This window comes from Salmo trutta, chromosome 21 (genome assembly GCF_901001165.1).
Source record: "Salmo trutta chromosome 21, fSalTru1.1, whole genome shotgun sequence".
NCBI lineage: Eukaryota > Metazoa > Chordata > Actinopteri > Salmoniformes > Salmonidae > Salmo > Salmo trutta.
In genome coordinates this window covers 21,396,034-21,417,850 of record NC_042977.1, presented here as the reverse complement: position 1 = coordinate 21,417,850, position 21,817 = coordinate 21,396,034, and the positions used below count along the sequence as shown (strand labels likewise).

Sequence of the window (21,817 nt, the reverse complement as noted above, 5' to 3'; positions counted from 1 at the left end):
ACACTCCTCTACAGTGGGAACTTACTGCAACACAAGCTAATAGTTTTAGCATTTTATTATTACCAAACTGAGGTACATGTGCACGAGTTGGCAGTGACTCTATACAAAGGTGACATAAACAATGTGCCATATAAAAACTGTGAAAAACAAATGTGTATACTTTCTATTTTATAGAAAGACCAAAGTGCTGCATGTACCTTTTTCCCTCCAAACCTAGAATTAGGAACAGGTTTAAAAAGAAACTATATTACAGGTAAACAAAATGTTAAATCGTATTACAATAAATCTTTACACAAAGATGCAGTACACTTGAAAATAACTTTGATTGGAATATCCTTCAGTTGCCCTAGTACTCCTATCAAATGAAACCTATTTGATATTTAGCTGGATGTATTACCTATAGCTAGCACAGGTTGATAAAATACTTCTTAATGTAGGGTCAAACTAACACACTACGCTTCAGAATCAAATACTGTAGATCAACACTTGACTTTCTTAAAATGCCTTACAGAACTTTCTACATACTGTTTTATGATTTCAAAATTAAAATCCATGTTTAAAACCTTGCTAAGAAAGGAATCAGTTTACATACCTATACATTTACAATTTGAGTTACCGGTAAGTAAAATCCTAATACATAAAATAAACTCTTTGGACACCTAAGGAGCAAGTACTTTAACTTATGTACACCAACCAACTGCCAAAATGTTTATTAAAGTATGTTTGTCCCAGGCAGTGTTTCTCCAATGGCTTCTGACCCTCAGACGTGCATGACCTGCTTTGTCTCAGTAGCAGCAGAATATGCACACAGTTCCATGCCACAAAGCCCAACTCCATCACCCTTTCCTCTGGTTAACAATAACAGTTAACAGTACATTCAATTATAACAAAATGTGTATGCTACATCCAAAGGAATACACAAATGTTGAAAACAATAAGTGCAATTTGCTTCTGCATAGACATCTGAGGTGGAAGGCTGTAAACTGTGTTTGTAATAATATGGGACAAAATGTGAATATGGGGCAGATGTGTTCTGTGAATTTTGCAATGCTTTCATCTCCAGAGAGAGATAAGATACACAAGCTATTGTCCAATTCAAAATAATTAGAACATGTTTACAATCTGTGCAAAGAAGTAACAGTACATTTCTTTATACGTTTTGAAAAGTACTTTCGGTATCTAACATGATTCAATGATGAAGTGTTAAAAAAATTCCATTCAGGTGGGGGTTTTGTTTAGCGGTAAAACAGCATTAACACCATCAGATGTACAATATCAATATTATTTTTGATGAGAAAAGCTCCAAAGGCACAATAAATTACAAAAAGTTACCGATTCCGATTTCTTTGCACCTTCAACGCAGAAAACATTCATTAAATGCCTTCACCTTTCTCTTGCTACAGTATACAACACATACAGATATAGCACTTTTTATAGTGCAAAATCAACAGAGTTATGGTCTTTAATAATGTTATTCAATCCAAAATAACTTCAATGAATTGCTACCAGTATGGTTAATCGGCTACATGTTGTTATATCATTTTCCTATCAACCTGTAATTGAAAACAGACAAATAAAAAAAATCACAGGTGGTTGTTTTGTGTGAATCCAGAGACAAAAAATAAAAGTAGGTAATATGATGTTTCCTACCTATAGTAAAATTGTCTAGTATTAGCATACCTCTGGGTAAAAACTATCTTAGTGACTGTTAGCGAGCCTGGCCCAGATCTGTTTGTGCACTCTTGCCAACTCCTATCGTCAGTGTCAGGCCAGAAAGCACATACAGTAGGACCAGGCTAACTGTTAGCTACTAAAGCTGTACTTACACAGGCAGCACAATTCTGATCTTTTGCCCAATTACTGACAAAAAATCTGATTGGTCAAAAGACCAATTAGTGCCAAACAAAATCAGAATTGGGCTGAATGTCTAAACACAGCCTAAGTAGTGTTGAGGTCCTGTCAGAGTACCAATGTTCTGGAGGCACAGCCAGATGTCTGGGAGCTGAGGAACTGTCTGGCCTGCTCAGCTACGATCATCTGATCATCAGTCTTCCCAAATACCACAGCATCCCACTCACAGTTGTCGTCTCTCCTCGGGGCGATGGTGAGGGTGTGGTGGGGCAGGTAACAGCATGGCTCCTCTCTCCCTGGTCCTAGACCAGGGGCTGGCGAGTACACCAGCTCCTCACAGCCCAGCATGGACGACCTCTGGGGGGCGCTGGTCAGCAGGCTCTCCCCATGGATCTGAGATAATGTGAGAGACCTTTAAAGTACTGTCTCATTCTTCAATGCTCTCTTAATTGTCCTTCACTCTCCCCGTGGTTTACCATCCTCATCTACAATAGTCTGTATGAATCTCATTTTCAGTGCTTCTGATGGCAACTTGAAAAGTGATATCTCACTGATATCTCACCTGTGCATTGTTGAAGTCTTCTTGGAAATAGAGTTGAGCACTGTGGCAGTCCTTATTCCAGGGTTCCGCAGCCAGGGATTTCCTAACACTCCTGTTCGATGGATCAACCTGGGTTACAAAACATGGAATGGATAAGACTGTAAAAAAAGTTGAATTCCATCTATGTTTAATACTAATATATTTATTGAACGGCACTTTGAAGTCTTTATCACGCAGGTTCTGGTCTATTTATTCTCTGTTTAGTCATTATCGTTTGGTGTTAGTTAAATGTGTCTTAAGCGCCGCTATAGCCCTGACATAATTGACAGGAGGTGACAAATAAAGTTGTTTGAATGGAATTGAATTACTTCATAATTACTGTGTACAAATCTCTATGGATGAATATGAGCTTTGGATGGTCCCGTGTGGCTCAGTTGGTAGAGCATGGTGTTTGCAACGCCAGGGTTGTGGGTTCGATTCCCACGGGGGACCAGTACGGATAATTTTTTTAATGAAATGTATGCATTCACTACTGTAAGTCACTCTGGATAAGAGCGTCTGCTAAATGACTAAAATGTAAATGTAAAAAATGGATACCTCATGTTTCCAGGAGGAGCAGAAGTCAGCCTGTGTTTCTGCATGAATTAACATATCAACCTTGTTTTCCACTCTAAGCACCTCTTCCTCCAGGTAGGCCAGGGACTGTGGCTGCTGCATCTAACAGAACACACACACATCCCTCAGGAAGAGTTACATAATACAACATCCCCTCACACACCAAACACATAACAGATAATACAGACATGACTTATAAACATGTTATTCCTGTGTTATAAATATACCATCATTTTCAGCTGGGCCTCTTGGGTGGCCGTGACAGTCTTGAATGGTGTTGGAGTTAGTGGCATGGGAAACATGATGGCTTTACGAACCTTGGGGGTCCTGAAACTTGTAAAACAGTCAGACAGTACATGCATGTGAGAAAGCCTCTGTTGGTGTAGGAGTGAAATATTAACACAGAACTGTTATAGAAAACTCACTTACCCAGCATTCTCCTTCTGATACTTAGTTGTTAACTCCTTCTGGAGGGGGGTGGTATTGGCACGTTTGTGACCGCACACTGGGGTGGACGTCAGAGCTGGGTTTTCTAGAGTCAAATCCTCAACGCAAGACACGTTGAAAAACTACAGAGAAATACAGTGTAGTGTTTGTACCATATATCACAAATATACTCTATGGCAGGGGTCGGCAACAGGAGGCCCGTGGGCCAAAACCAGCACGCAAGTGATTTTCTTCAACCCCCAACGTTTTTAGTAGAGGTCGACCGATTAATCGGAATAGCTGATTAATTAGGGCCGATTTCAAGTTTTCATAACAATCGGTAATCGGTATTTTTGGCCACCGATTTGCCGATAAATATATATATATTTTTTTTACACCTTTATTTAACTAGGCAAGTCAGATTAAGAACACATTCTTATTTTCAATGACGGCCTAGGAACGGGGGTTAACTGCCTTGTTCAGGGGGGATTCGGGGATTCGTTTTTGCAACCTTCCGGTTACTAGTCCAACGCTCTAACCACCTGCCTTACATTGCACTCCACGAGGAGCCTGCATGGCAGGCTGACTACCTGTTACGCGAGGGCAGCAAGAAGCCAAGGTAAGTTGCTAGCTAGCATTAAAGTTATCTTAACATAATCACTAGTTAACTACACATGGTTGATGATATTACTAGTTTATCTAACGTGTCCTGCGTTGCATATAATCGATGCGGTGCCTGTTAATTTCTCATCGAATCACAGCCTACTTCGACAAACGGGTGATGATTTAACAAGCGCATTTGCGAAAAAAGCACTGTCAAATGCACCAATGTACCTAACCATAAACATCAATGTCTTTCTTTAAAATTAATACACAAGTATATATTTTGAAACCTGCATATTTAGTTAATATTGCCTGCTAACATGAATTTGTGTCACTTCTCTAGCGTTCCGTGCAAGCAGTCAGGGTATATACAGCAGAAGTCCATTTATTCCTAACAAAGGCCGTAATTCATTTGCCAGAATTGTACATAATTATGACATAACATTGAAGGTTGTGCAATGTAACATGAATATTTAGACTTAGGGATGCCACCCGTTAGATAAAATATGGAACGGTTCCGTATTTCACTGAAATAATAAACGTTTCGTTTTCGAAATGATAGTTTCCGGATTCGACCATATTAATGACCAAAGGCTCGCATTTCTGTGTGTTATTATGTTATAATTAAGTCTATGATTTGATATTTGATAGAGCAGTCTGACTGAGCAATGGTAGGCAGCAGCAGGCTCGTAAGCATTCATTCAAACAGCACCTTCGTGCGTTTTGCCAGCAGCACTTCGCAATTCTTCAAGCATTGCGCTGTTTATGACTTCAAGCCTATCAACTCCCAAGATTAGGATGGTGTAACCGATGTGAAATGGCTAGCTAGTTAGCGGGTGCGCGCTAATAGCGTTTCAAACGTCACTCGCTCTGAGACTTGGAGTAGTTGTTCCCCTTGCTCTACATGGGTAACGCTGCTTCGAGGGTGGCAGTTGTCGATGTGTTCCTGGTTCGAGCCCAGGTAGGAGCGAGGAGAGGGACGGAAGCTATACTGTTACACTGGCAATACTAAAGTGCCTATAAGAACATCCAATAGTCAAAGGTATATGAAATACAAATCGTATAGAGAGAAATAGTCCTACAATTCCTATAATAACTTCAACCTAAAACTTCTTACCTGGGAATATTGAAGACTCATGTTAAAAGGAACCACCAGCTATCATATGTTCTCATGTTCTGAGCAAGGAACTTAAACGTTAGCTTTTTTACATGGCACATATTGCACTTTTACATTTTAGTCATCTAGCGTCTGCTAGATGACTAAAATGTACTTTCTTCTCCAACACTTTGTTTTTGCATTATTTAAACCAAATTGAACATGTTTCATTATTTATTTGAGGCTAAATTGATAGTATTTAGGTATTATATTAAGTTAAAATAAGTGTTCATTCAGTATTGTTGTAATTGTCATTATTACAAATGTAAATTTTTATTATATTTTTTAAATCGGCAGATTAATCGGTATTGGCTTTCCCCCCCGGTCATCCAATAATCGGTATCGGCGTTGAAAAATCATAATCGGCCGACCTCTAGTTTTTAGCCCAACGTTATTAGGGGATTTTAGATTTTTGTTCAAAAATTAATTAATTTAGGAAATCTGTTTACCAATTATAGACATATGATCGTGTAATCAAGGTATGAAAATTGTCATTTTTGGGCTTAGTTGTGGTCAATTTGCAGTGTACAAATTATTATAATTATGTTTCGGACCCCCGACCATCCGCTCTGACCAAAAATCGGTGTGTTGCTGAATCTAGTTGCTTACCCCTGCTCTACTGTATGCAGGCTATTTGACAATCAAATTGTATTTGTCACATGCGCCAAATACAACAGGTGTAGTCACCTCACCATGAAATGCTTACTTACAAGCCCTTAACCAACAATGCAGTTAAGAGAAATAAGAGTTAAGAAAATATTTACAAAATAAAAAAAGTAACAATAACAAGGCTATATACAGGGGGTCCCGGTACCGAGTCAATGTGCGGGGGTACAGGTTAGTCGAGGTAATATGTACATGTAGTTAGGGGTAAAGTGACAATGCATAGATAATAAACAGCTAAAGAAAAATGCAAACAGTCCGGTTAGCCATTTGATTAGCTGTTCTGCAGTCTTATGGCTTGGGGGTAAAAGCTGTTAAGAAGCCTTTTGGACATAGACTTGGCGCTCCGGGTGGCTGGAATCTTTGGCCATTTTTAAGGCCTTCCTCTGACACCGCCTGGTATAGAGGTCCTGGATGGCATGAAGCTTGGCCCCAGTGATGTACTGGCCCGTACGCACTACCCTCTGTAGCACCTTGTGGTTGGAGGCCGAGCAGTTGACATACCAGGCGGTGATGCAACCAGTCAAGATGCTCTTGATGGTGCAGTTGTTTAACTTTTTGCAGATCTGAGGACCCATGCCAAATCTTTTCAGTCTCCTGAGGGGGAATAGGCGTTGTCGTGCCCTCTTCACGACTATCTTGGTGTGTTTGGACCATGATAGTTTGTTGGTGATGTGGACACTCTGTAGCTCTCAACTTGCTCCACTACAGCCCTGTCGATGAGAATGGGGGCGTGCTCGGCCCTCCTGTTCCTGTAGTCCACGATCATCTCCTTTGTCTTGATCACGTTGGGGGAGAGGTTGTGGTCCTGGCACACCACTCCCTATAGGCTGTCTCATTATTGTGGGTAATCGGGCCTACCACCGTTGTGTTGACGGCAAACTTAATGATGGTGTTGGAGTCATGCTTGGCCCCCATGTTGAGGATCAGTGTGGCAGATGTGTTGTTGCCTACCCTTACCACCTGGGGGTGGCCTGTCACAAAGTTCAGGATCCAGTTGCAAAGGAAGTGTTTATTCCCAGGGTCCTTAGTTTAGTGAAGAGCTCTGAGCGCACTATGGTGTTGAACGCTGAGCTGTAGTCAATGAACAGCATTCGCACATAGGTGTTCCTTTTGTTCAGGTGTGAAAGGGCAGTGTGGAGTACAATAGAGATTGTGTCATCTGTGGATCTGTTGGTGCCGTATGCAAATTAGAGTGGGTCTAGGGTTTCTGGGATGATGGTGTTGATGTGAGCCATGACCAGCCTTTCAAAGCAATTCATGTGCTACGGTTCGATAGTCATTTAGGCAGGTTACCTTGGTGTTCTTGGGCACAGGGACTATGGTGGTCTGCTTGAAACATGTAAGTATTACAGACTCTGTCAGGGACAGGTTGAAAATGTCAGTGAAGACACTTTGCAAGTTGGTCAGCGCATGCTCTGAGTACACGTCCTTGTAATCCGTCTTGCCCTTTCGGCCTCGTGAATGTTGACCTGTTTAAAGGTCTTACAAAACAATGTATAGCATACATCATAGATCAGTGCTTTGCATAATTACTTGATGGTATTAGATTATACGTTACCTAGTCAGGACATCCTACCTGGGAGGGAGAGAATGGCAGTGCTTTGACATGAGTGATGCTAGGTGAGGTGGTGCTGTTGTCCAAAAAGGAGGTGCTGTGACACTGACTGGCAGGGTACTGCTCCCCCCTCTCCCTCCTCTTCAGGATGGAGGGAGGTGTGCTCAGCTTAGTCACGGTGGGTGAAGAGGCAGGCATCAGTTCAGTGTATTTCTCACTCAGGTCCATTATGACTGAGTCCTCAAAATGGTAGCTAGCTCCTTCTGGCATCCCCACTTGAGAGACAGACAACATCACTTCCTGTTTCAGGGGCGAGGTCATTTCCTTCAAGCTGAAACTGGTCACCTCGCTCCAAGCCACTGGGTCCTACGGGGTCAAATAAGAATTCATGTTTTGACAAGATTATAACACAATGACAATTATAACACAATGACTTCACCTAGTATAAAAATAAATCTGATTTATGGACAAATTACAGCAACATATTTAGTTTTTTATTCAAATAAGTTGGGTTTTTCTAAAGTAAAATTGTATAAAATGCCCCAAGGATGTAATACGGATGCTTTTTGGCAATAAGAATTTGGGCTGAAAATGTACAAAATTCAGACGAAAATGTAAAATGTATTTAAAATGAGACACAGTGCCATAAACTAGGCAACATAGTCTTCAGAATGATAGTTGATTGAAGCAGATGGATCATGGTTTTTCTAACTAATTTTGCTACTTCCATGGTTAAAAGTGCTTTCATGAGAATCACCCAACTGACCGAGTCTATGAGCTCCAGAGTCTCTGCGAACTCGGGGATGGTTTGTAGGGAGGAGAGGACAGCGCTTGCCTCCACGGCCAGGAACCTGCTGGGAGACACAGGAGTGTAGACAGCCGAACCATGGCCCTCCATACTCTGGTTCCCCAAGCTGCTCAGGGTCGTGTTGGTCAGACCGTCGTCTGTCAGGCTGCTGGACCAGCTGGAGTAGTGACCTTCTGTGTTCTGTGGAGATGGAGAAAGGGGGGGGCCAGAGAAAGGTTAGCTTTGGTCCAGTTCGTCACATGCGGATTGCTAAAGGCATCAGCATGCTTCAGCTCGGCTGGCGCCTAGCAAAACTTGCCTAGTCGAACTGAACGAGTATACTCGCATACTCTCTTAAAAGACCTTCGCTTGAAAAAAAAAAGAAAAATAGTGGCAATAGTACTATTTGTCCATTTTGAGACACCAAAGCCAGTATACACTTCCTCAAAATAGTCCAAATTAATCTAAGATAACTCATAAATTTGTACGTTTTTGCCGAGATCTTAGTCGAGCAATTTTACATCTAACTAAGATGTTTGGTGCAGTATTTCTCAATGAAAAAATGTGCATGAAAACGAGTCGTCTCTCGTTGAACGACAACAAAGACTTTATTGAAGAATCCCTACTTTTGACCAATCATCGACGAAGGGAAGTAGACTTTGGCTTCGAACTTTGGCTTACCTCCAAAAAAAATACTGTGTGCCTGTACAGCCGAAAAACCAAAGTCCAAAATATATGCAAACTCTTCCAAACTGTTTCGGCTGGAAGCGCAGCGTAAGCAAGCCGTACGTAACACCCTGAACAAGGGCTATGGAAAGGTCAGAACCAATGATAATTAGGACCAGGAGTTTTCCTGACCACGTGATCTTACCAGGAAAAACTTTGGGCCCTAACCAATGTAAATATAATGAGTGGACACTAGGGTGGACATTGGCAGGAGCCTCACTTTCATGCCGAAACTTAAACATGAACTGTACATTTTTTCATTCATCTATCCAAAGAGGCCTCATAGGTGTTGTGAACAGCTAGCCTGGGTGCCAGTGCGTTTCTGCTCTTGCCAACTCCTCATACAACTTTCATGCCAATTGTCATGTTTGGCTTGACAATGACAGCAATGGAGTTAGCAAGCGCACAAACACATGATGGACAGCTGCTACTGCTACAATGAGAAGCTGTTAATGATGACTTACTGCTAAGTGCTACAGTAAGAAGCAGGGAGGGACGGGATGGGTAGCAACTAGGAGGGGCAGCTAGCTAACCGGGGGTGAGAAGCTAGTTAATCATGGGTGAGTGGCTAGCTAACCGGGGGTGAGTAGCTAGTTAATCATGGGTGAGTGGCTAGCTAACCGGGGGTGAGTGGCTAGCTAACCGGGGTGAACGGATGGCTAACCCGGGGGTGAGCGAATGGCTAACCCGGGCGTGAGCGAATGGCTAACCAGGGGTGAGCGAATGGCTAACCCGGGCGTGAGCGAATGGCTAACCAGGGGTGAGCGAATGGCTAACCGGGGGTGAGCGGCTAGCTAACCGGGGGTGAACCGCTAGCTAACCGGGGGTGGGATGGGGGATGGGAAGCTGGTGGGGAGGGTGGTAGGGTGGAGTTCTAGAACATACTACATTACTGACTACACATACGTGTTCCTTCTTACACATCCTTCTTACACATGAGGCTTGTCGTTTCCTGACTTCGCTCTCGGCTGCCATAAGGAGCAGCTTGAGTTCTTTAATTCTCTGCTCTTTGTTGGAGGAGCCATCAGTAAACGACTGCTGGGGTACACGCAGCCCAGGAGAGATTGGAAAAACAGCTGATTTGTAAGTCTTATTCATCTCTTATCTTACATTGGATGCTGAATAACAGAGGAACTACTATACATTGGGGGGAGGGAAGGAGTTCACTTGCAAAATGGTTGAGCTAAGCTGATTGAGTGCAGAGAGCGGATACTCACCGGGACAAAGAAAGAGGTTTCAGGAACACTGTCCATGTACTGGCCATTCAACAAGCCAAGGGAATATCCTGAAATCTGCCAAAAAAACACATTCACAACACAAACATTGTAATAAAATGAACAAACCTTTTGGGACTGATTTCATCCTGATTTCAGTGATTTTCATTCGATTTGAGTGAAATGTGATTTTCAATTCAGAATGATATTAGGCTATTCTTCAGCCTAGTTGCTTGTGCTGATTGGTAAATCTGTGCTCACCTTTGTAGGGATAGTCATAAAATAGTGATTCTGTCTCCGCCAGGAGGAGCTGGAAGACTTGGTTCTTTTCTTGATGGAAGCCTTGGTCTTGTAGACCCGAGTTGGGACGTCCTGCAGATAGCCCTCATACTCCACCTTCCTAAGCATGGTCGAGTTCCAGTGATTCTTTATAGAGTTGTCTGTCCTATGGGAGGGATTCAGACCAAAGAAATGGAATTGCAACAATATTATGTTCTATATTGTCAACACTAATATTTGTTGTTATTTGTTATATATCCCTGCGATTCAGACAAACAAAATATTTGATTAATCTCATGAGATTTCTACATATAAAATCTGATGCCATTAGACACAGATACTGCGCCCAAAAGAGCACGCTATTCCCTACATTGTGCACTACTTTTTATTTTTTACCCCCTTTTTCTCCCCAATTTCGTGGTATCCAATTGGTAGTAGTTACAGTCTTGTCTCATCGCTGCAACTCCCGTACGGACTCGGGAGAGGCGAAGGTCGAGAGCCATGCATCCTCCGAAACACAACCCAACCAAGCCGCACTGCTTCTTGACACAACGCACATCCAACCTGGAAGCCAGCTGCACCAATGTGTCGGAGGAAACACCGTACACCTAGCCTGACCTGGTCAGCGTGCACTGCGCCCGGCCCGCCACAGGAGTCGCTAGTGCGCGATGAGACAAGGATATCCCTGCCGGCCAAACCCTCCCTAACCCGGACGACGCTGGGCCAATTGTGCGCCGCCCCATGGGCTTCCCGGTCGCGGCCGGCTGCGACAGAGCCTGGGCTCGAACCCAGAATCTCTGGTGGCACAGCTAGCACTGGTGGCACAGCTAGCCTTAGACCACTGCGCCACCCGGGAGGCCCTTTGTGCACTACTTTTGACCAGATCCCTATGGGCCCTCGTCAAAATTAGTGAACTATATAGAGAATAGGGTGCCATTTGGGATGCAAACCGAGTGTTTTAGCTTGTTATAACAGTATTATGACTTGTTATAAAAGTGTTATAACCTGCCAGGCAGCAGCTTGGCTATCTCAGCCCAGCGGTTCCCGATACGTTTGTGAGCAGCGTATATGATCCGATCCTCCTCCTGAGTCCAGCACGACTTCTTCACCTCAGGGTTAAGGTGGTTGTGCCAGCGCTCCCGGCACTGCTTGCCGATACGCCCGTGCAGATGCTTGGCAATGATGGACCAGCGCTTGGGGCCATACCTGTGCACCAACTCGATGACCTGTGCACAGATACATTGACACACAGCAAGATTAAGAATTTGTGAATGTGTGATACATATACACTACATGGCCAAAAGTATGTGGACATCCCTTCAAATTTGTGGATTCAGTTCATTCAGCCACACCCATTGTTGAAAGGTGTATAAAATCGAGCACACAGCCATGCAATCACCATAGACAAACATTGGCAGTAGAATGGCCTTACTGAAGTGCTCAGTGACTTTCAACATGGCACCATCGTAGGATGCCACCTTTCCAACAAATCAGTTCGTCAAATTTCTGCCCTGCTAGAGCTGCCCCGGTCAATTGTAAGTGCTGTTATTGTGAAGTGGAAACGTATAGGAGCAATAACAGCTGAGCCGCGAAGTGGTAGGCCACACAAGCTTACAGAAAGGGACCGCCACTGCTGAAGCGTGTAAAAATTGTCCTCAGTTGCAAAACTCACTACCAAGTTTCAAACTGCTTCTGGAAGCAACTTCAGCACAATAACTGTTCATCGGGAGCTTCATGAAATGGGTTTCCATGGCCGAGCAGCCATGAACAAGCCTAAGATCACCATGCGCAATGCCAAGCGTCGGATGGAGTGGTGCAAAGCTCGCCACCATTGGACTCTGGAGCAGTGGAAACACGTTCTCTGTAGTAATGAATCACACTTCACCATCTTTTTGGTGGAGGAGGAATAATAGTCTGGGGCTGTTTTTCATTGTTTGGGCTAGGTCCCTCAGTTCCAGTGAAGGGAAATGTTAATTCTATAGCATACAATGACATTCTAGACGATTCTGTGCTTCCAACCTTGTTGCAACAGTTTGGGGAAGGCCTTTTCCTATTTCAGCATGACAATTCCCCCGTGCACAAAGCAAGGTTAATCCAGAAATGGTTTGTTGAGATCGGTGTGGAAGAACTTGACTGGCCTGCACAGAGCCCTGACCTCAACCCCATCAAACACCTTTGGGATGAATTGGTACGCAGACTGCGAGCCAGGCCTAATTGCCCAAAATCAGTTCCCGACCTCACTAAGGCACGCAGCAATGTTGGAATGAGATGTTTGACGAGCAGGTGTCCACATACTTTTGGTCATGTAGGGTACTTGGTAGACAGAAAACTGAATAGAAACGGTCTTCACCCTCTCATCCTCCTCCTTGGTCCATGGCCCTTTCACCAGCTCTGGGTTGAGCACCTTTTGCCATCGGTGCTGACACTGAGACTCAGATCTTTTCTGTCAGAGTGGAGAAATGCAAAAAAAGGAGAAAACATCAGTCATATATACAGGTACACAAGGGACAAAGATGTCAGAGTTGGGCATATTTTGTGTGGGTGACACTTACCTTGAAATTATCTGCGATCACATTCCAATCATCTGCTCCATGTTCATCCACAAGCCTCTTCAGCCTCTCATCCTTGTGATCATAAGGGAGAAACAGATTAAATATTATTTTCTCGGGAGTTGACTCCGCTACCACAGAAGACAACTCAGTCAGGGAATGACTTACCTCTTCCCTCGACCACTTGACTTTCTGCAAAGACTTCTTGGGACATTTCCCCTCAATGCAGTCATGGTCATCCCCAACATCACTGAGAAAGGAAGGACTAATAAGGTTAATTTACAAGAGATGAGAGGAGAATAATGTTTACAGTGAACAGACATCCCCTCAAACTTACCAAAGGTGTCGACGTCTTCTGCTGCCGCTGCTAGCCATACTGTATCCTGTTCAAATTGTTTTTGTCATGCAGCAACCTTATTGACAAACTATGGAGAAAGCATACAACAAGCAACAGATTCTGATTAAATGTAGTTTGCTTAAATAATAGATCAGATAAAATAGGTATGAAGGGCTTGCAGACTATTACGGATTACAAAGGTGGACCCAGCCGTGAGTTGCCCAGTGACGCAGGCCTCCCAGACTAGCTAAATGCCTTCTATGCTCGCTTCGAGGTAAACAACTCTGAGTCATACATGAAAACCCCTGCTGTTCTGGACGAATGTGTGATCTCACTCACGTCAGCCACGGACAGCAAGACTTTTAAACAGGTTAACACTCGCAAGGCTGCTGGGCCAGAAGCAATACCAGGGCGCGTTCTCAGAGCATGCACAGACCAGCTTCACAGACATTTTCAACCTCTCCTTGTCCCAGTCTGTAATCCCAACATGTTTCAAGCTGACCACCATTGTTCCTGTTCCAAATAACTCTAAGGCAACCTGCCTAAATGACTATCATCTGTAAATGACTCACATCTGTAATAATGTGTGCTTTTGAAAGGCTGGTCATGGCACATAAACACCATCATCCCATATACCATGGACCCACTCCAATTTGCATACCGCCCCAACAGATCAACAGACAACGCGATCTCAATTGCACTTCACACTGCTCTCTCCCACCTGGACAAGAGAAATACCTATGTAAGAATGCTGTTCATTGACTACAGCTCAGTGTCAACACCATAATCCTTCCAAACTCATCACCAAGCTTAAGACCCTGGGACTGAATACCTCCCGCTGTAACTGGATCCTGGACTTCCTGATGGGCCGCCCCCAGGTGTTGAGGGTAGGCAACAACACCTCCGCCACACTGACCCTCAACACGGGGCCCCCCTGGGGTGTGTGCTTAGCCCCTCCTGTACTACCGCTCCACCCACGCCTGCGTGGCTAGCACAACTCTGTGGCATATTGTATCGGAGGCCACGTGACCACTTAGGGGATGCACAGCCCACGCAGAAGGGTGCAATGCACAATACTTGTACGGCTCCGGTTAACTTGAATAAAGAAGGACTTGTGTTTTAAGGAATAGTTGTTTTCTTTAGTATTTCTTAGACAAGAGGATACAACATGGTACCAGGAGTGACACAACTCACCTTTGACTCACCCATCATCAAGTTTTGGTCAAAAATGCTGAACGGCGCCAAGAGGCTTCACGTCAACTAGCTAACTTTAGCTAACTAGCCACTGGGCTAACGAGAGTGACGTAAAAATAACCACGCCGGAGCTAACGGAGCGTGCAGTGCACGTAGCTAGTCAATTTGCAGTGCTAGCTGGCTAACGACATTGAGCCGCTAAAGCCTCCAACAGAACTGAAACTTCACAGCAACATTGAAGATCAATGGAATCGGTTCAAGCACTGTTTCACCCTCTGGCGGCGATAGGAGCGGGTGATAAAGACGTCGCACAGAAGGTCGCCCGGTTTCTCACAGTAGGTTGCTCAGATACCACTGATGTCTACAACAGTTTTCAGCTAACGGATGAAGAGCAAGCAGATTATGAACTGGTATTAGCCAACTTTCAGACTGTTTATAATGCCAGAAGAAACAAGACATTTGAGAGGTACGTTTTCAACAGTAGATGTCAGAATGAAACAGACTGTTGAGGAATGTATTATGGACTTGAAACTAAAATGTCAGTCGTGTAATTTTGGTCAAATTGCAGACTCGCTGATACGAGATAAAATTGTCATGGTGTGAGAGAAAAGTTACTTGGTGAGAATGAATTGACACAAGAAAGAGCAACACAAATGTGTCAAGCAAGCAAGGTGACTCAGTCGCATTTGGTCAATTGACGGTGTTGTTCTTAGTGACAGTATGCAAAGCGAAGTATGTTAGCAAAGGAAGAGCTAGAGATAAACGGCTAACTTCAAAGGACAGTCCCAACAGCAGTCAGCAACACACTTCAGGGAAGCAGCACTCATGCAGAAACTACGGAGGAGAGCACAGACCTTGCCAGTGCCCAGCATATAGAAAAGAGTGTTACAACTGTGGCATGAAAAACCACTTCACACTCAAATGCAGGCAGCCTAGACAACAAAATACAGTACACTGTGTCAACGAGGACCAGGAAACAGCAGAGACAACGAGTACAGTGAGGTGTCTTTGGGTGACACCTTTATGAGAACAGTCACACTTGCAGGACTAGACAAGGACTGGACTGCTACCTACAAGACTAATGGAACTGACATTGTGTTCAAACTTAACACTGGAGCACAGGTCAACATAATTCCAGAGACTGAATTGTTAATTGTTACTGTTTCAGGTAAAACCAGTGTTGAACACAAAACAAATGATAAGACTGAATGCGTATAGTGGTGAAGCAATTGCCACTTCGGGGTCATGCACATTGGTGCTGGAGTTAGATGCTAAATCTCACAAGGTTCCGTTTGTCATAGTAAAGGGAGAAAAAACAGCCATCATTGGGTTAAAGTTATGTAACTTACTGGGTCTGGTGAAACGATTTCATACAGTGAATGGTGAAATGACTAATGTTGTGGACGCATATGCTCATGTTTTTCAGGGAAAACTCATGGTGCAACACAAAACGGAGTTAGAGCAGCCAAATAGACCAGTGATCCATGCACTTAGGAAGGTACCATTATCACTAAGAGACCAGCTAAAAGCAGAGCTACTGAGGCTAGAGTCCTTAGATATCCTAGACAAAGTAGAAGAGCCTACTGAATGGGTCCACTCACTAGTAATAGTGGAGAAGAAAGACGGCTCGCTTAGACTGTGTATGGATCCAAAAGAGCTAAACAAGTATGTAAAAAGGGAACACTTCCAGCTGCCTACCAGAGGGGAGATATTTGGGGACATAGTAGGGGCTAAATAATTCTCAAAGCTAGACACCTCCTTGGCGTTTTGGAAGATCAGTCTAGACAAGGCGAATACAAGGCTTTGTACTTTCAATACTCATTTTGGTAGGTATTCATTTAAAAGGCTCCCGTTTGGTCTCACTTCAGCACCAAAAGTCTTTCATAGCACAGTTCAACAGATATATGAGTGTGCCAGGCACAAAAGTGTACATTGATGATGTCCTAACATGGGGTCAGATTCTTGAAGAGCACAACACAAGGTTGAAAGCAGCACTTGATCCAGCCACAGTTAATGGGCTAAAGCTAAACGCAGTCAAATGTGAATTCAGAAAGACAGAAATAACCTTCTTGGGTGAAAAACTAACATGTGAAAATCTCAGCAGATGCCTCTAAAGCAGGTTTAGGTGCAGTGTTGTTACAACAGTATGGCACTAGATGGCGCCCAGTCGCATATGCCTCCAGGACTTTGACAACTTCTGAGTGTAACTATATTCAGATTGAGAAAGAGGCATTGGCACTGTCATAAGCGTGTGAGACATTCTATGTGTTTATCTATGGTAAAACAGTGTGGGCCGAAACAGATCTATTGCAAAGAAATGTCTAAAATACACACCACCAAGGGTACAGAGACTGTTTCTAAAACTTCAGAAACATGACTTGCAACTTGAGTACATTTAAGTCATTTAGCAGACACTCTTATCCAGAGCAACTTACAGTAGTGAATACATTTCATGCATTCTTGTTTTTTTTTTTGTACTGGCCCCCTGTGGGAATTGAACCCACAACCCTGGCATTGCACAGACCATGCTGGCATTGCAAACACCATGCTCTACCAACTGAGCCACAGGGACCAGGAAAAGAATTGTTAGTGTCACATTGTCCATAGCTTTTGACAGCTCAGAACCAAACCAGATATACGAGCAGGATGAGACCATACATGTAAACCTTCAGAATGAGTTGCCCAGTCTCATAAATGAAATGTGGACAGTTATTTCACGTGCTACTGCAGAAGATGAATGTTTGTAAAAGGGTATTCAAGTCATAACATGTGGGTGGTCTGTACAAGGTATACCATACCCTTATTGTCAATATAGGGATGAGCTATCTGTACTTGATGGAATTCTGTTTAAGGGTTGAGGTATTGTGATACCAAGTGTGTTACAGAAAAACATGTTGATCAAAATACCCAAAGGCCAGCTAGGGATGGAAAAGTCAAAACGACATGCAAAAGCAGTGTTATTCTGGCCCAAGATGAATGCTGATATAGAGCAGCCAGTCAAAGCTTGTGAAACATGCCATGAATAGCGGTCAAAACAGAGCAGAGCCAATGTGGGTTGAGGAAAAAGAGGTAATGAGACCATGGGGCAAAGTAGGAATAGATCTCTTTTCTCTTGAAGGCAAGAACTATGTTCTAATGATGGACTATTACTCTCATTACCCAGAGAGCTTTGCTGAAGGGCATTCCTGCTAGTCAGGTGTTAACTCACATTAAGTCATTCTTTGCTCGTCATGGGGTCGCAGAGGTAGTCCATACGGACAACGCCTCAGTTCAACTTTCAGTGATTTTGCTAAACTGTACAGGTTCAAGCATGTCACATCCAACCCACTGTACCCACAGTCTAATGGGTTAGTCGAGAACGGTGTCAAAACAATGAAACTACTACTTAAGAAAGATATGTATCTAGCTTTGCTAAACTACAGGGCTACTCCATTAAAACATGGTCCGTCTCCCCGGCAGAGCTGTTGTTCAACAGGAAACTCAAAAGTAGGTTGCCAGTACTCCTAGAAACAGACAGGATGACAAGGTCATTCTTAACAAATAGAGGGAAAAGAGTGAATAGAAAAGGTACTATGACACAGGGTCCAAGGTGCTCAGTGCACTCAGTCCAAATGATAGGGTGAAAATGCATGATGTTGAAACATGGAGCGTTGAGGCCCAATGTGGTGAAAACAGTGGCAACCAGGTCATATGATGTAATGACACCTGAGGTAGTTACATTCAGGAGAAATAGGAGACATGTGTTCCGTGTACCTGAGTGTGAGCTAACAGACAGGCAAGAGAGTGTCATTACAGGTCAGACAACATCAAGCCCAGACACTCCTGTGTCAGACCCACCAGGGCAGCCTGTTGTAATGAGGCAGTCAGGTAAAGAAGTAAAAGCACCTCAGAGGCTGATTGAGGAAGTATAAATGTGTAATTGAAATGCAGTGTTCACTATGCAAAGAAGTGTAACCAGGATTTATAGAGAATTGTTATTGTAATTGTTTTATCAAGTTTGCTGACGACACAACGGTGGTAGGCCTGATCACCGACAGCGATGAGACAGCTTATAGGGAGGACAGAGACCTGGCAATGTGGTGCCAGGACAACAACCTCTTCCTCAACATCAGCTAGACCAAGAAGCTGATTGTGGGCTAGAGAAAACACGGGGGCGAGCACACCCCCATCCACATCGATGGAGCTGTAGTGGACCGGGTCGAGAGCTAACATGGTCCTCTCACACTAGCACAGTCGTGAAGAAGGCACGACAGCGCCTCATCACCCTCAGGAGGCTGAAAAGATTTGGCATAGCCCCTCAGATCCTGAGAAACTTCTACATGTGCACCATCGAAAGCATCCCGACTGGTTGTATCACTGCCTGGTATGGCAACCGCGCCGTAATCGACAGCAAGGCCCTAAAAAAGGGTGGTGCGGATGGCTGGGGGCAAGCTCCCAGCCATCCAAGACATTCATGCCAAACGGTGTCTGTCAGTGACACAAAACATTTCCAAAGACTCCACCCACCTGAGCCATGGGCTGTTCTCCCTGCTCCCGTCCAGTAGGCGGTGCTAGAGCATCGGGACAGCTTCTTTCCCCAGGCCATAAGACTGTTGAATAGTTACTACCCCTGCACTCCCACAGACTATCCACACTGACTACCTGCTCTGCCAATATGCTCAACGACAGGTCTCTACCACTCAGACACACACCCACACCTACACTGACACTCTTCTCATTCACGCATACACACTCATGCACCCATGTTCACCACAGACGCCACACACATACACTCACCACCATGCACACACCACATACTCTGGTTCCAATACCCAAGCCGACAAGGTGAAACATCTGTCGATGTGCCCTTGAGCAAGGCACTTAACCCTAATTTGCTCCAGGGGTGCCGTACTACTATAGCTGACTCTGTAAAACAACACATTTCACTGCACCTATCTGGTGTATGTGACAATATACTGTATATGTTTTTAAGTGATTACTATTAAGGTTCGCTGATGCTAAATTGTTTATTATTATTACCACTAGTCTTTATCCTACTACCAGCCACTTTCTACCCGTTCTATTATTATTATTATTATCATTGATATTTATCCTGCTGCTAATCACTTTTACCGCTGCTTACATGTGTATACCTACCTCAATCACTCCAGGACCCCTTGCACATTGTAATAATGGTACTTACTGGCACTGACCTGGATATAACTGCATGATCATGCTTCTCTTTGTATTTTACGTGTGTTCTTCTTCTTATCTAACGGTATATTATTAGCTACCTTTATTTCTGCATTGTTGGAAAAGAGCTCACAAGTTAAACATTTCACTGTACTGTTTTACACCTGCTGTATCCTGTGCATGTGACAATAAAACGTTTACACTTGAAACTAGGTGGCTAGCTAGTAAGAAGCTAACGTCTGCAAATTAGCCAACTAATCAGTCTGGCTAGCAAAACTAGCTATACTTTGTTACAGTTAACGTTACTTAGCTGAGCCAGCTAGCTCAAATAACAATTTACAAATCATCCTATGTTTGTTATTAATGTGGTTGAGTTTATGACTGATGATCAAACACTATTCTGTTTCCACCTCATGTCTTCATCTTGCTACTCACATCCCGTCTCCTTTAGACGTATTTAAATTCTCCGTGGTGGTCCGGTCTCTTGGGGGACAGTAGTTCAGAAATGTCTGTCCCGCCGAATCTCTCGCCCACCCCAGTGCAGCGCACGCGGACTCTCTCCTCATTGGTCAGAATCGCAAAGTCTCTGTCAAATCAGCCCTGTGAAATGTATCAAATTCGTTTTCAGCCAGCCGGGTATTTCAAAAGCCGACGACAACACCTGTATCACTAACAAGAGCTTTTCATGAAAATCATTCATGAAAATCTTACAATTACATTTGAACAGCCGAAAGCTGTATACAGACGCAGTGTTTTTTATATTTGAAAATTGATGCAGTTCTACCACCTGGTGGACTTTTGTAGTACAACGACAGATAACAGAGAACATTGCACGTATTATTGCGTGTCATAAATCCAATTGATAGACTGTCACATTCTTGGCTGTGAGCCACAATGCATTGACCCCTCGCTGGGGATATGAAGCTAGACCTGCTAAGCTACAGACAAACATCGACGTGTAGCGTGGCACATACACATTCAATGCGTGCACAAAGCTCAAGGGATGATGGGATCAAGCATAGGCTACTGAACAATTTGAGTTTCTGTACTGATCAAAGTATAATACAAGTGCAGCAGTCACAAAGAAACAAACTTTAAGATTATGAGATCAAGCATAGGCTATTGATTAAGTGGGTCTACATACTTTTTTAAAAAGTAAAAATATAAAGTGAATTCAAAGGCAAGTGTTAAGGCAGTATTAGTGACCACAATACAAAATTGTGAAGCAATTACTTTATTGTTGTGTTAAAAAGTCATCACACATGCAAACAGCAATGTTGTAGCTGTGGTATGTTCAATATTTTATTAGCAAACAAGAAAAAAAGTTAACTAAACATTTTACTGAACAACTTGAGTTTCTGTACAGATCAAAGTATACTACAATATATACTATTATAATACAACTGGCTTACAATATATGTAATTAGTACAGCAGTCTCAAAAAAACAAACTTCAAGTTTGTCAAATCAGTGTTGTCTGAGTTAGGCGAGTTTAACATTTCCTTTTTATTCTTCCTTGGACTGAAAATATCACTTTGTTTGAGTTTAGCTAGTACATGCTCTATTCTAACAGTCCCTCTTTTTCTGAAAGTGCTGAGTTTGACATGTTGTTCACTCAAAAGAAAAGCCATGGGGCTTTAAAAAAATATTACCTGCAAATGTTTTTTTTTGGCCGGTACAAATAGAACTGCTTTTTGCCATAATAAGAAACCTTGTCCAGAAGTCAGGCCAAGACTCAGTAAGACTCAATGATTTAAGGCCATAAGCTGATAATGGCAGCATCCAAAGTTACCATGTCATTCTATAACAACAAGGTGATCTGGAATACTCCAAAATCTTTGTTGGCAACAAAAGTGTAAACTCAATTCGTGAGACCTCTGCCTTTTGAGGCCAGGGCCTATCAACACCGCAACCCACTTTTTGGTTGAAATTCCAACAAACAAACCAGGAGTTAGGTTTTATAATGTCTGGAGAGGAATTTAATGCCACAAAAACTGATCTGAATGCAACATGTTACTACACAGTTTGCCCAGAAGTTTACATTCAACTGCATTGGATGAACAACCAATTGGAAATATACTTCACACACCACTGTGAGATGTTTTGTGTTTATGAGATATCAAATGTACCTTCTCCATGACACCTCT

The 21,817-nt window shown here is 43.3% G+C and overlaps 1 protein-coding gene across 2 annotated transcripts; it reads right to left on the bottom strand.

Moving 5' to 3' along the window:
- Window positions 1-21: 21 nt before the first annotated feature.
- On the bottom strand, window positions 22-20,402 carry LOC115156921 (myb-related protein A). 2 transcript variants are annotated; one of them, XM_029704750.1, is made up of 15 exons: window positions 20,107-20,402; window positions 13,306-13,393; window positions 13,137-13,218; window positions 12,972-13,043; window positions 12,770-12,862; window positions 11,425-11,645; window positions 10,402-10,585; window positions 10,144-10,218; window positions 8,180-8,401; window positions 7,435-7,779; window positions 3,437-3,576; window positions 3,235-3,334; window positions 2,990-3,109; window positions 2,414-2,521; window positions 22-2,244 (listed from the first exon to the last, which is right to left on the bottom strand). In XM_029704750.1, the coding sequence occupies exons 2-15, from the start codon at window positions 13,341-13,343 to the stop codon at window positions 1,960-1,962; spliced, it is 2,085 nt and encodes a 694-aa protein (XP_029560610.1). In that variant the 5' UTR covers window positions 13,344-13,393; window positions 20,107-20,402; the 3' UTR covers window positions 22-1,959. The 2 variants fall into 2 exon arrangements, with proteins under 2 accessions (XP_029560610.1, XP_029560609.1); XM_029704749.1 differs by having other exon boundaries at window positions 3,235-3,340; window positions 20,107-20,401.
- Between the last annotated feature and the right edge of the window lie 1,415 nt (window positions 20,403-21,817).

What these genes read in the sequence shown, in the direction of transcription:
- LOC115156921 (XM_029704749.1), bottom strand. Translation starts at nt 13,343, where the DNA reads ATGGCTAGCAGCGGCAGCAGAAGACGTCGACACCTTTG. An exon ending in CTCTGGAGCTCATAGACTCG is followed by an intron (nt 7,780 to 8,179) that starts GTCAGTTGGGTG and finishes TTGACCCCGTAG; the next exon opens with GACCCAGTGGCTTGGAGCGA. An exon ending in AAGACTTCAACAATGCACAG is followed by an intron (nt 2,245 to 2,413) that starts GTGAGATATCAG and finishes ACATTATCTCAG; the next exon opens with ATCCATGGGGAGAGCCTGCT.